The sequence below is a fragment of the Apodemus sylvaticus genome, chromosome 10 (genome assembly GCF_947179515.1).
Source record: "Apodemus sylvaticus chromosome 10, mApoSyl1.1, whole genome shotgun sequence".
Classification (NCBI taxonomy): Eukaryota; Metazoa; Chordata; class Mammalia; order Rodentia; family Muridae; genus Apodemus; species Apodemus sylvaticus.
In genome coordinates, this window is record NC_067481.1 from 24,833,327 (window position 1) to 24,847,382 (window position 14,056).

The 14,056-nt window shown below is 37.3% G+C and overlaps 1 protein-coding gene across 12 annotated transcripts in view; it reads right to left on the reverse strand.

Annotated features, from left to right (window-relative positions):
- The window catches only part of Cdk12 (cyclin dependent kinase 12), an 87,842-nt gene that overhangs the window by 48,453 nt on the left and 25,333 nt on the right, over nucleotides 1-14,056 (reverse strand). For all 12 annotated transcript variants that reach the window (XR_007979903.1, XR_007979908.1, XR_007979907.1 and 9 more), the window contains exons 6-9: nucleotides 13,463-13,652; nucleotides 8,049-8,105; nucleotides 7,164-7,265; nucleotides 641-718 (exon numbers count right to left, since the gene is read on the reverse strand). Coding sequence is in view for 4 of the 12 variants with exons in the window: in XM_052197080.1 (XP_052053040.1) it covers nucleotides 641-718; nucleotides 7,164-7,265; nucleotides 8,049-8,105; nucleotides 13,463-13,652 (427 nt within the window). In the remaining 8 variants the exon portion in view is untranslated. The remainder of the gene's footprint in view (nucleotides 1-640; nucleotides 719-7,163; nucleotides 7,266-8,048; nucleotides 8,106-13,462; nucleotides 13,653-14,056) is intronic.

Sequence of the window (14,056 nt, forward strand, 5' to 3'; positions counted from 1 at the left end):
GCCACCATGCATGATTTCGTTTTTTTTTTTCTAATTTATTTTAGGTGCATTGGTGTTTTACCTAAAGGTTATATCTGTGTGAAGGTTTCAGATCATCTAGAAATGGAGCCACAGACAGGCAGATACCAGGAACTAAACCTGTGTCCTTTCAAAAAAAGTCTATGTTTTTACCTGCTGAGCCATCTCTCCAGTCCTGCCTTGTTTCTTTAAAAACTGTTTTGTTTTAATTTTTCACTTATTTGCTTATTTCTCTGTGAGTGGCACATAAGTTTGTGTAAAAGCCATTGAATGTTAGTTCTATCCGACCATGGGGTTAGGGATGGAAAGGCTATAAGGTTGTAAAGCTGACAACCATGTATATGCTCACACATAAATTAAAATAATTTAAATTCTTATATAAAAACAAACAATTATTTTATTAATACATAAACTTAATTTCACATTTAATAAATTGTAAAAAGTATTAAGTATATGTCAAAGATTACCTTAAATTCAATTTGTATTTGTCAGTAAATTTTTGGATTTGTATATTCATTATGTATATTAGACAAGGTTATGTAAAAACATCTCAGGTGAAAACAGATTATGAGTGAAAAAAAGTTTAAGAAATTCTTATCGATCATATACAGGTATAACTTACCTGATAAGTTCTAGCTGAGCCAGTTCCAAATTAGCTTGAAAAATAGGTTTCTTTGTGAATAGTTCCCCAAGGATGCACCTGAAAAGAGTAAAATTCATAGGTTAGAAAGAAATCCCTTGAGTCTATCTTGAGTGTCTTTCAATAAACATTTAAGTATCCTGGGCTACATGCAATATACTGTGTGGAAAACTAGCCCAGAAATTCAGTATCTGGGTTGCCTAAAAGATAAAAACAACTTCTTGTAATGAAAACATTATAAAGGTTTTAAATTTGCCAGCATATCAAACTCTACTGCCTATAGACAACAGTCCATCAGAAGCAAAAGAAATTAATAGTAGTTCTTCATCTTAGTCACACCATGGTAATCTAAGAAAATACACACGCCGGGCGGTGGTGACACACACCTATAATCCCAGCACTCTGGAAAGCAGAGGCAGGCGGAATTCGGAGTTCCAGGCCAGCCTGGTCTACAGAGTGAGTTCCAGGACAGCCAGGACTATACAAAGAAACCCTGTCTCGAAAAAACCAAATCCACCCCCCCCCTCAAAAAAAAAAAAAAAAACCAAAAAACAAAACACAGTTTACAAGATTCATAGCAGTCTTTCTACAAAGAGAATTAATGTGCTCTGTAGAACTATACTATACTATTATAATACCCCTCTGGCAACATATTTACAAAGAAAACAATGTATTAACAGTTACAATTAGTTTCATCAAGACATTTAAAAAATTAATTTATTTAAATAAACTAAATACCTTAGTTATTTTGAGACAGATATTTGGGGTTAGGAGATGGTTCCGTGGGTAAATCAAGTATTGAGGACCTACGTTTGAATCTATGGAAGTCACATAAAACTGAAAGTGGTCATGTGTGCCTATAATGTTTATGATTCCACAGCAAGGCATGAGGACCCCTGAAGTTGGACCAGCAGTGAATAACAAAACAGGGTCAGAAATTCCTTCATTTACACATGCATATATATCATATTTGTAACAATCTGTATGTGAATAAAATAAAAAATATTCTAGAACATCATGAACAGGACTTTGGTTCAGTTCCTAGCACCCACATGGTGGCTCACATCAATCTGAATTCCAGTCCCAGAGAATCCCATACCTTTTGAGCTCCTCAGGCACCAGGCACACACTGTAAAAACACACATTCAAATATACAAAATATTCACACATATAAAATAAATAAATCTTTAAAAAAAGAAAGAGAGAGAGAAGAGAAAAGAAAAGGGAAAGAAAAGGATGCTTTTGATCCCAAGCAAGGCTAACATAGTCTCCAAAGTTTCAGGATAGTCAGGGCTATGTTACAGTGACTTTGTCTCAAAAAACCAAAATAGCAGCAGCAGCAGCAGAAGAAGAAGAAGCAGAAGAAGAAGAAGAAGAAGAAGCAGCAGCAGCAGAAGAAGAAGAAACATCTCTGTAATAAACTATTTACAGTCTCAAGGCATCTGTGCACAATATAGTTACTAATTGTAAGAGGAAAACTATTAACTTTTTAGTGAGAAAAAAGGACAAGACATTAACCAAGTGACTGTAATTTCTAAAGGGCAAATGAAGTCTATGTAAATGTACATAAAATATCCAATGAGGAACATAACACTGCTTATGGTATATTCTAGTTAAAAATACATAATCTGAACCTGGTCTACATTCTTCAAAATAATATATATGATGTAAAATACAAAAAGGCTACAGCAGTGATCCAGAATAAAGAAGACTTTGAAGAAAGCAACTATACTACACTACTTGAGAACGATTGAGTTAGACACTAAAATGTGGAAGACCAAACAATTAAAAAAACAATTAACAAAAACAGATGAGTGAAATGTACATACCTCAAGTAAACAAAGGTATTATTTCTAGGACATCATTAGCATAGAACAAGAATAGGAACATAGACTAAAGCACTATGTAGTGTAAAGTTATTCTGCACTAATATTAAACTTCCTTTCTGATATAGCACTCTGGTTGACCCTGAAATTGGAATCATCCTTCCTCTATGATTGGACACAGAATTATAGGTATGCACTACTGGGTTCAGCTATGTTAAATTTATTTAATTTGGTAATTATATTATGGTTATATGGATCTTTGTAAGTTGGAGTACAGCTTAATCTATATGCCTTCCAGGACAGCCAGGAGATACATAAAGTGACACTGTCTTCAAAAAAGATTTTGTAGCGTGGTGTTAAGTACTTTAATAAGCTTCTTGTTGTGTTTTGGAAACAGTCTCAGGTAGTCAGGGTTGGACCTAAACTCCCAATTTTCCAGCCTCCACCTGGAAAATGTCAGGGTTTCAGGCCCCTGACTAGGCTGCTACATACAATTTCATGTACTAACTCTTTGAGGATTTTATAAGATTATTTTGATCATAGTGACTTAAAATGATTGATTTTTAATTATTTGTATATATGTTTCTTGGGAGACTAGAAGAAGTATTTTACCCCTTAGCTAGAATTACATATATTGCCTGATCTATGTGCTAAGAACTAATTAAGCCATCTCTCCAGCTCCTAAGATATTTATTATAAATTATACGTGCATGCGTGTGTGCGTATGCGTCTGGGTTATGTGTATGTATAAGCCCATGTCCATGGACATCAGAGACAGCTTCCATGTGGATGTTGGGAACCAAACCTGGATTCGTTGGCAAAATCAACTGATCACTGAGCTACTTTACTGGCTCCAGTCCTTTATCATCTCATTCTTCCTCCTCCTCCTCTTCTTTTGTTTGTTTCTTTTCTTTTTTTTTCCCTTTTTGATTTGGTTTTTTCGAGACAGGATTTCTCTGTATAGCCCTGGCTGTCCTGGAACTCACTCTGTAGACCAGGCTGGCCTCGAACTCAGAAATCTGCCTACCTCTGCCTCCCAGAGTGCTGGGATTACAGGCGTGCGCCAACATCGCCCGGCTCTTACTTTGTTTTTTTAAGAAAGAAGGCTCACTATGTATACCTGACTTCCTATGTAGACTAGTTTGGCCTTGGAGAGAGAGATCTACCTCTGCCTCCCAAGTGTTAGAATTAAAGGTGTGTGCCAGGATGCATCATTCTATTACCATTTCTAATTGCAAGTGGCCTAATTTTTATTCACCTATGATTTATTTTATTAGCTTTTCTAGTTCCTGATTTGAGGTAGAAAAAGTAGAAATTTTGTTTCCAATATTAACTGTTAAAATCAACATCTAAATACAGTTTTATACCAACTAATAGAAGAGCAGTAAAAAAGAAAATCCCAAAGGAATAGCTAGGTTTGTTTAAAACGTTTGGAGACAGTGTTTTTCTGAGCTCGAGGCCAGCCTGGTCTACAGAGTGAGTTCCAGGAGAGCCAGGCCAGGGCTACACAGAGAAACCCTGTCTCCAAACACCAAAAAAAGAAAGAAAAGAAAAAAGAAATCCAGAGGACCTTGAAATTTTTTGTTTTTTTGAGAAATGGTTTTTCTGTGTAGCCCCTAGTTGTTCTATAAACTATGCTAGCCTCACAGAACCTGCCTCTGCCTCTCAAGTACTGGGACTAAAATCCTGAACCAGTAACACATATTAACAAATGTAATTTGTTAGTCTAGTAGTTCTAATTTCTGCTCTGATTTGTATGCCTAAGTGCTAGAATCCCTTGTTGTGAAAAACTTCTTTATTATGTGGCCAACATTTTATTCATCATAGTAAGCTAGCAGATTACACAGAGAAGAAAAACATCAATACACTTACATAATTTCCGCACATATCTTGCTTTTCCTTTTGTTGCTTTTTTTAAGAGAGGTTCTCTAATGTAGCTCAAGTTGACACACCAGAAAAGGGCATCAGATTCTATTACAGATGGTTGTGAGCCACCGTGCGGTTGTTGAGAATTAAACTCGGGACCTCTGGAATGGCAGTCAGTGCTCTTAACCACTGAGCCATCTCTCCATCATCCTATTCCTTAACTTTTTATTTTCCTGCCTCTAGATCTTCCTCATTCATTTTAATGAGTTGTTAACATTCCAGCTTAGGAATAAATTGGGCTAGTACTGTTGAATACAAATATATCTACCTAAAGTATGATCTGATTTCTGTAAGCTATCATCTTGTTGAATTTTAAAAATATAAATCATAACACGCTTTTTAAAAGACTTATAATAAAGGAATAGAAAAGAATGGCAAAGATGGGCCGGACAGATGGCTCAGTGGTTAAGAGGACACTGTTCTTCCCGAGACATTTAGTTCAAGTCCCAGCAGTCATATGGTGGCTTACAACCATTTATAATGAGATCTGATGCCCTCTTCTGGCATGTAGGTATACATGCAGATAGAGCAGTTGCATACATAAAATAAATCTTTTTTGTTTGTTTGTTTGTTTTTTCGAGACAGGGTTTCTCTGTGTAGCCCTGGCTGTCCTGGAACTCACTCTGAAGACCAGGCTGGCCTCGAACTCAGATCCGTCTGCCTCTGCCTCCCAGAGTGCTGGGATTACAGGCGTGCGCCACCACCGCCCAGCTAAAATAAATCTTTTAATAAAAAGTTAAAAAAAAAAGAGAATGGGAAAGATGACATGCTATTTTAGGTGTTAGGTATGCGGGAATCATAACCAACAAAGATCAAAGCCAGTTTGCCACACCAGTTACAAATAACAGAGGCCATTTAATTATTTAGGCCCCAGCCATAGTGGTATATACTTTTAAACCCAGCACCTGAGGGGGCAGGGTGACTGAAATCAGGTGAATCAAGGTCATCATAGTCTATCAACTTCCAGGAAAGCCAGGGCTATATAACAAGACCCTGTCTTGAAAGAATTAATAGGAATGGTGAGATGGGCAGTGGTTAAAAGCACTGACTGCTCTTCCGAAGGTCCTGAGTACAAATCGTAGTAACCACATGGTGGCTCACACCATCCATATGAGATCTGATGCCTTCTTCTGGTGTGTCTGAAGACAGCCACAGTGTATTTCCATATAATAATAATAATTAATCCTTGGGCTGGAGTTAGCAAAGTTCCTGAGTTCAATTCCCAGCAACTACAGGATGGCTTACAACCATCTGTACAGCTCCAGTGTACTCATATACATAAAATAAATAAATCTTTACAAAAAGAAAAAGAATTAATAAAATAAAATAAATAAAACCACCTTAATCTTTAATATGCAAAATGTGTAATTTAAATTTCATTTTCAAGCCAGGAATAGTATACATGTATGTAATTCCAAAACTTGGATGCAAGGGACGTAGGAGTCAAAGGTCATCTTGAGCTATATATTGAGTTTGATGATAGCCTGGGCTAAATGTGACCTTATCTTAAAGAAAAATTCTTTTTTAGAGTGGCCATGTCGGTACATACTTACAACCCCAGCATTTGGGAAGAAGAGGCAGAAAGATGCCACAACATGAAGCCAGCCTGGTCTATATAGTAAATCAAGATAGACAGGGCTAGAGAGATCCTGAATAGAAAAATCAAAAGGAAAGAAAGAATAAAAAAGGAGGTAGGAGGCAACAGATTAAAAAACAAGAGAGAGCTCTTTAAGAGAAATGGATGACTGCAGACAGAAGGAGAGAATAAGAAAACAAGGAAGACCATCAAAGATTATTAACAATGTATCAAGAGAACTCAAGATCGAACCAGACCCAGTTTAGATTAGACAAAAGATTAGGAACTTTGAAAAAGAACTACTAAGATAAAGACAGAAAAGATGGCTAGGAGGATTTCACCACTAGCTGTTCTTGAAGAAGACCAGAGTTTGGTTCCCAGCACCCAGGTCATGCACCTCACAACCACCTGTTCCTTCTAGCTCTGGGGGATCTGACACCCTCTTCTACTTTGCATGGACATTTCCACACACTTGGCATATGTGCTATCCTTTTCTCTCCCTCCCTGTTAAAACATATCAAATATGTAAGTCTATCAGTTTCTTTAGAACCTAGTAAACAAAAATCTAATAATCCGAATCTTCTCACTGGTCAGTTTTAGTGGACAGTAGAAAACCACCTCATCACTACTTTGAAAACTGGTAATAAATAAATAAATAAATAAATAAATAAATGAATGAATGAATGAATGAATGAATAAATAAATAGCTTTTTTGCAATACTGAGGATGACCCAAGACTTCACATATGACACAGGCCAAGTGTTTTTTGGTTTTGTGACAATGGCAACAATAATACAATAATACAAACTCAGACTGAGACATCTATAGAATAAATGATCTAGCTTTCTCTGGGCAGATTATAAGGAAACAAATGAAAATCTAGAGATGGTAAGGGAGATGTTAATTAAAAGACTTGAGATAAGCTGGGCATAGTGAAATATGCTTGCAATCCTAATTAATTGTGGGCTGAGATAGAAGCATTACCAGCCTGGGCAAACTGACGTCATCTACTACATTGTTTCCTGTGTTTTGTTGTTGTTGTGTTAATAAGATTCATTTTTATTCATATTTATGTATGTGTATAAGTGTGAAACACTTAAAAAGACAAATAGCTAATATAAAAAGGAAACAGTACACATTATGAGTTAGACAAAATAAAAGGTTAAGACAGTCTTACCCACAGCTCCAAACATCAATAGCTGGTGTGTATCTTTCCTCTCCAAGAAGCAGTTCTGGAGGTCGATACCAGAGAGTAATGACTTTGTTTGTGTAAGGGCGACTGAAACATAAAACCATCAGAATATAAATTTGGGTAGGTTATTTTTTTGCATATTTTTCATATTTTTGATAAAAAATATGTAACTAAACACAAACAAAAAAAATAGCTACAATTAACAAATTAATGGGCCAAAAGCACAGTGGACATAAGTAGAAGGTGAAGAACTCACTTCTAGTCCAGTTTGGGTTAACTTATTTTAGTAGAGGACTGATTGAAAAATTCAGACAGTGTCTAAAATCCCACAATGGCACATTTGTTTAATGCCAGCACCCCCATACAAGTGGAAGACAACCATAATGTACCCAAACACATACAATACACACAATTCCACCTTCAGGTAGATTTGATACCTATGCAGTCAAGTGGGTGTGATGAACATGCACACACAAAATTACAAAGCAGTCTTTAAACATACAAACAAACAACAACAAAAGAATGAAGAGGATGGTAGTCCATGCCTTTAATTCACAGCACTGCTGTAAGGTCAAGGCTAGCCTGGCTTATGAAGTGATTTCTATGACAGCTAGTACAACAAAGAAAAACCCGTCGCAAAATCAAAGATCTATGTAGTAACACATTCAAATAGTTAGGGAATTCTAACAGTCACTATAATTTGTACACTGTGAGAGTATCAGAAAATTAAAGACTCTTCTCTAATTCCCACCCTCAGTTTTACTTAAAAAAAAATTATTTTTTGAGATAGTGTTTTTACTATGCCAATGTTGGCCTTAAATCATAGGTCACGGTAAAGCTTGCCACGTGTGATGCTGATGGATGCCTCACCTCTCTTCAGAATTATAGAGCCGAGCAAGTCCAAAATCTGCCAGTTTGATTTGCCCACTGTAAAACAAGCAAATTATTTTCATAAGTAAAAGCAGCATCGCTAAAACTACACTTAGAAATTTAAGTGCCAATAAAGAGCTAAAAGAATTATAAAAATTAATTTTGATGCCTGATAATATTTTTATTAATGGTTACCCTTCCCAATTTAAGTACTGCAGATAAGGTTTGAAATGCCTTACAATATTTTTCTATTACATTTTTTCACATTTGATTTCTAATTTATCTTTTGACCACGGAGTCTACACATATTACCCAGCTTGATCCCCAACTCTTAAAATAATCATCTATCTTACCTCAACCATGCCAAGAACTGGGACTATAGCTATGTATTCTCCATGCCAGCTCTAAACATTTCTTTTTTTTTTCTTTTGGATTTGGTTTTTTTTCCAAGACAGTGTTTCTCTGGCTATCCTGGAACTCACTCTGTAGACCAGGCTGGCCCTGAATTCAGAAATCTGCCTGTCTCTACTTCCCAGAGTGCTGGAATTACAGGCGTGTACCACTCAGCTAACATTTACTTCTCTTCATTTATTTATTTATTTTTCTTTATTTTGAGACAGAATTTTATCACATATCCTCAGCTTCAACCTCATTCTGTAGGCCACGATGACCTTGAACTGACAAGAGATCCACCTTCTTTGCCTCCTGTGCTGAGAGATGAAAGGCATACACCACTACTTAGCCTTTAAATATTTTGTGGAAGACATCTGTGCCTAGTACATGTGTTAAAGCAATAACCAATGTTTAAGACAAAGAGATACTTAAAGCTATGCATAATGGCATGTATTTTTAATCGTATCACTGGGAAAACAGAAGCAAGAGGTTCAGCTTTGTAGCCAGCCTGAGGTTCAGATCCTGACTCAAACCACCCAAGATTTGGGATGTAGCTAAGACGCAGAGAACATGCAAGCCTAAGACCTTAAGTTTGATCCCTAACACTACCAGAAGCAAAACAATACAAAACAACAAAAAACTTGCCTAAATTTCATTCTGATAAATGATAAATCCAGTAACAGGTCTCAGTTCCTGAATCTGTACTTTTTTCCTCACAGTGCTGGGGACTGAACCCAGGGCCCCATACATACTAGACAAGTACTCTACCCATTCTGAGTCCGTTATTTCTTTTTCTTTCTTTTTCTCTTCTTTTGAGATAGGGTCTCCTTCATAACCCAAGTAGGCTCAGAACCTGAATTTGGGCTAGCCTGAAATTCACAGTAATCCTCCAGTACCACCTTCCCAATTGCTGAAATTATAGCCATAGGCATGAGCCATTATACCTGGCTCTGAATGTACATTTCTTTCTTTCTTTCTTTCTCTCTCTCTCTCTCTCTCTCTCTCTCTCTCTCTCTCTCTCTCTCTCTCTCTCTCTCTCTCTCTCTCTCTCTCTCTCCCTCCCTCCCTCCCTCCCTCCCTTCCTTCCTTCCTTCCTTCCTCCCCCCTTCCCCGAGACAGGGTTTCTCTGTGTAGCCCTGGCTATCCTCGCACTCAGACCAGACTCAAATTATAGTTCTCAGACCAGCTCTGTTGGTGTCATGGATGAGCTTGTCAGAAATGTACATTCAGTAGGGGGCGGTGGTGGTGCACACCTGTAATCCCAGCACTTGGGAGGCAGAGGCAGGTGGATTTCTGAGTTCGAGGCCAGCCTGGTCTACAGAGTGAGTTCCAGGACAGCCAGGGCTACACAGAAAAACCCTGTCTCAAAAAACCAAAAAAAAAAAAAAAAAAAAAAAAAGAAAAAAAAGAATTAGAACCATGAGTCACTTTATCTAGCTCATTTCATTTTAAAGTTTAACTTACAAGCAAATTCCACACAAAAGAAATCTAATTAAAATGGCAAAAAATTAGCTATGAAAAATTTGCTGGCCTTTAACACCACCAGTAGCTAATATATTTGCCATTTCTTTACTTGTTTGGTTATTAACTTTTACTTCTATATGTACAAGGCATGGTGTGTGTGTTTTCATGTGTGTGTGTGTATGTGTGTGTGATGTGTATTGTGTGTACATGATAGTGTGTGTGTGTGTGTGTGGTGTATGTCTGTGCAGCTCGAGAAATACATGTGGCAGGCAAGATACTCCTTCCACTCTGTGAGTTGTGGGGATTGAACTCTCACCACACTTGACAACAAGTTCCACCACATTGATCCTTATTTACTTTTTGTGGTGCTGGAATTCGTACCACAAAAGATAGTATCTTATAGCTCAGAGCAGCCTAAAACTCTTATGTGGAAATATTGCAAACATTTGGCATATAAAACAGAAAAAAAACAAACCCACTATTGTTTTATTCATTATATCCCGACAGAAACAATGTCTAATATAATCTTCAAGTATTCAATGGTTTTGTGTGTTCAGAATCCATCTGATCAGCCCATTATACTTCTATCCGATGACTGTGCTGCATGTCCCCTTACCTCTCACACTAATGTCACCACTGACCTTTACTTGGCAGACTTTTTTCTTAAATGTAATATGTAATCTGACATCTATGACTACTATATTATAGTCAATAATTTATTACTATCTCTTTACCCATTTCTCTTGTATTATACTCATTATAATATTTAGACAGGGTCTCATTATGTAGATTGAGTTGGCCTCAAACTCATGGTGGCTTCTGCCACCATGCCTGACTTAAAGATACATTGTTTTTTCTACTCAGTGCCAAACATGATAGTACACAGTTTTGTGGGTTTGTTTTGTTTTAAAGATTTTTTTTTAATGTATGTGATTACACCACTGCTGTCTCAAACAGAGAAGAGGGCATCAAATCCCATTACAGATAGTTGTGAGCCACCATGTTGTTGCTGGGAATTGAACTCAGGACCTATAAAAGAGAGCAGTCAGTGTTTTTTTTTTTTTTTTTTGGTTATTTTGGACTTGGTTTTTTGGAGACAGGATTTTTCTGTATAGCCCTGGCTGTCCTGGAACTCACTCTGTAGACCAGGCTGGCCTCGAACTCAGCAATCCACCTGCCTCTGCCCTCCAGAGTGCTGGGATCACAGGCATGCACCACCACAGCCCAGCTCAGTCAGTGTTCTTAAGCACTGAAGTATCTCTCCAACCCTGAGGCCATCTTATTGTAAGTATATATTTTTATATGATTGTGTGTGTGTGTGTGTGAGTGAGTGTGTGCGTGCGATTTTACACACACCGCATACATGCAAGAACCCTTAGAGGCCAGAAAAGGATACTGAATTGTTTGGAACAGGAATTATAGCTGGTTGTTAGTTCAAGAACTAAACCCTGGCCACACAGTTTCTACTGATACATCAACCTAACCTCTTTGAGACTTTTAGCAGGTTTCCCTGTCTTCAGTCTCTCACCACATAATATTAGTGCCCTTCTAAAACAGAAAGCCAAGTCTCTCTAAGACAAAATAGGCTCAAGTTGGGTGTACAATTTATATCTCAGGACTTGGAGCTAAAGTAATATTACTCTGAGTTAGAGAACATCCTATGAAACAGAGACCTCTGTTTATAATAAAACAAAAACCAAAAAAAAAAAAAAAAAAAAACTAAAACCAAAAATAAACATTTTGTTTTTTTTTTATACTTATATTATGAATTATCATAGACCCCAAGCAAGCTCTTCTCTTTGTCCGCATTTAGTCCCTATACCAAGCATGCAGCCATGATAAACTGGTATGCCGCCAGGATATACCATATCCTATAACCACCTTGTAATGTGCTAAACAATGGAAGTATGTTCAAATATACAGACATTCACAGAATCCTCAGGGCAAACCACAGAATGATTAAAGAACTGGTGAATTACTTCTACTGATGGAAGAGACCTTGTCTCCAGTGGCATGAATAAAATGTAAAAACTGAGCCAAATGGAGTGGAATCCGCCTTTAATCCCAAGTCCTTGGGAGGAAGAAGATGGATTTCTGAGAAGTTCAAGGCCAGCCTAGTCTAAACAGCAAGTTCTAGAATTTTTTAAAAAAAAATGTTTTTGAAATAGGTCTGGTGCCTGGCAGTGGTGGCGCACGCCTTTAATCCCAGCACTTGGGAGACAGAGGCTGAGACCATTATAGTTCAAAGACACATGAGGTATAGACTGAAACCTTGTCTAAAACAAGTAAAAACGAAACATACTTACTGAATTGAACATTAATAAATGGGTTAGCTATGGGTCTGGAGAGATGGCTCAGTGGTTAAAAGCACTGATTGCTCTTCCAGAGGTCCTGAGCTCAAATCCCAGCAACAACATGGTAGCTTACAACCATCTATAATGAGATCTGATGCCCTCTTTCTGGTGTCTGAAGATAGCTACAGTGTACTCACATATAACAACAAATAAATACATTTTTTTTGGGGGGGGGAGGTTCGAGACAGGATTTCTCTGTGTAGCCCTGGCTGTCCTGGAACTCACTCTGTAGACCAGGTTAGCCTCAGAAATCCGCCTGCCTCTGCCTCCCAAGTGCTGGGATTAAAGGTGCGCACTACAGCCTAGCTAAATAAATCTTTTACAAAAACAAACAAACAAACAAACAAACAAACAAATAAATGGGTTAACTCTACTAATAAACTCAGCTGTGCAGCATGCACTATCAAACTTTTAGTGTTAAAATTTAGGGGCTGGAGAGGTGGCTTTGTGGTTAAGAGCACTGACCCAAGAGGTCCTGAGTTCAATTCCCAGCAACCACATAGTGACTCACAACCACCTGTAATGGGATCTGATGCCCTCTTCTGGTGTATTTGGATACACCAGAAGAGGGCATCAGTGTTTAATAAAAAAAAATTTTTTTTTAAAAAGACAACTTCAGGTAATCCCACCTGGCTGTTTTATTTCACCTCCTAAAACAACTACCATGTATGTTTGTGTGTGTGGGAGAGAGAGAGTGTATGTATGTGTATGAGGTGTACGAGAGAGAGAGAGAGAGAGAGAGAGAGAGAGAGAGAGAGAGAGAGAGAGAGAGAGAGAGAGAGACTGAGTGAGTGTGTGTGTGTGGCCAGGTTGAGGTAAAGTCTTCCTCTGAAAGAAAAAAACTTAAGTGCAGCTAAAGAGGCAGGCCTGTTTCGTCCCACTAAAAAGTATTAAGAACAAAATATATATTTAAATTTATTCTGGTAATAACACTATTTATTGAGTACATGTTATATTCTCTAGTAGATAAATCCCTGATTACTAATGGTAATAAAAAAATATTTGTAATCCTATTTTGTTAATTCTAACATTAAATTTGGAAAAATGATAGAAGAGGGAGGTAAAGAGAAAGAGAGGTAAAGAAAAAAGAACACATTGAACATCCATGCAAAGAGCAGAAAGTTGTACTGCTTATAATCTTAATTATCTACATAAATCAAACAGAAAGGGAAAATGATTAGCCTTACTTGGTTACTGTGTTACCTGTTATTCAGCAAAATGTTAGAACATTTAATATCCCGATGGAGGAAATTCTTTTTGTGACAGTAATCCAGTCCTTCCATTAGCTGTTTCATGAATGACTTGATATGGTCCTCAGAAAAGTGCACCAAACCTGATTCAAGCAGTCCCATTAAGTCATGGTCCATATATTCAAATACAAGGTAAAAGGCACCTATATAACGTGAAAAAAGAAAATTTTAAATGTTGACATAACAATCTTCAAATTTGAATTTAATTTGAAGTTAACTATAGACCTCTGGGACAACCCCTTAATTTTATAGAAAAAGGACCTAAATTAGAAAATAAAAATAATTTCCCACCAGGCAGTGATGACAAATACCTTTATTCCCAGCACTTGTGAGGCAGCCTCTAGGCCAAACCCAAATCCAATCAGCTACCTATTCCAGTTTTATCTTGTATAAGATAGCCATGCCCATTTGTTATAAATTATGAGTCCTCTTTTTATCTTATATGTAAAAGTTTTATCTGCATTCATTATCTGTGTACAATATCCTGGCCTGGTGCCTGCAGAGGCCAAAAGATGGTACTGAATCCACTGGAACTAGAGTTAAAGAT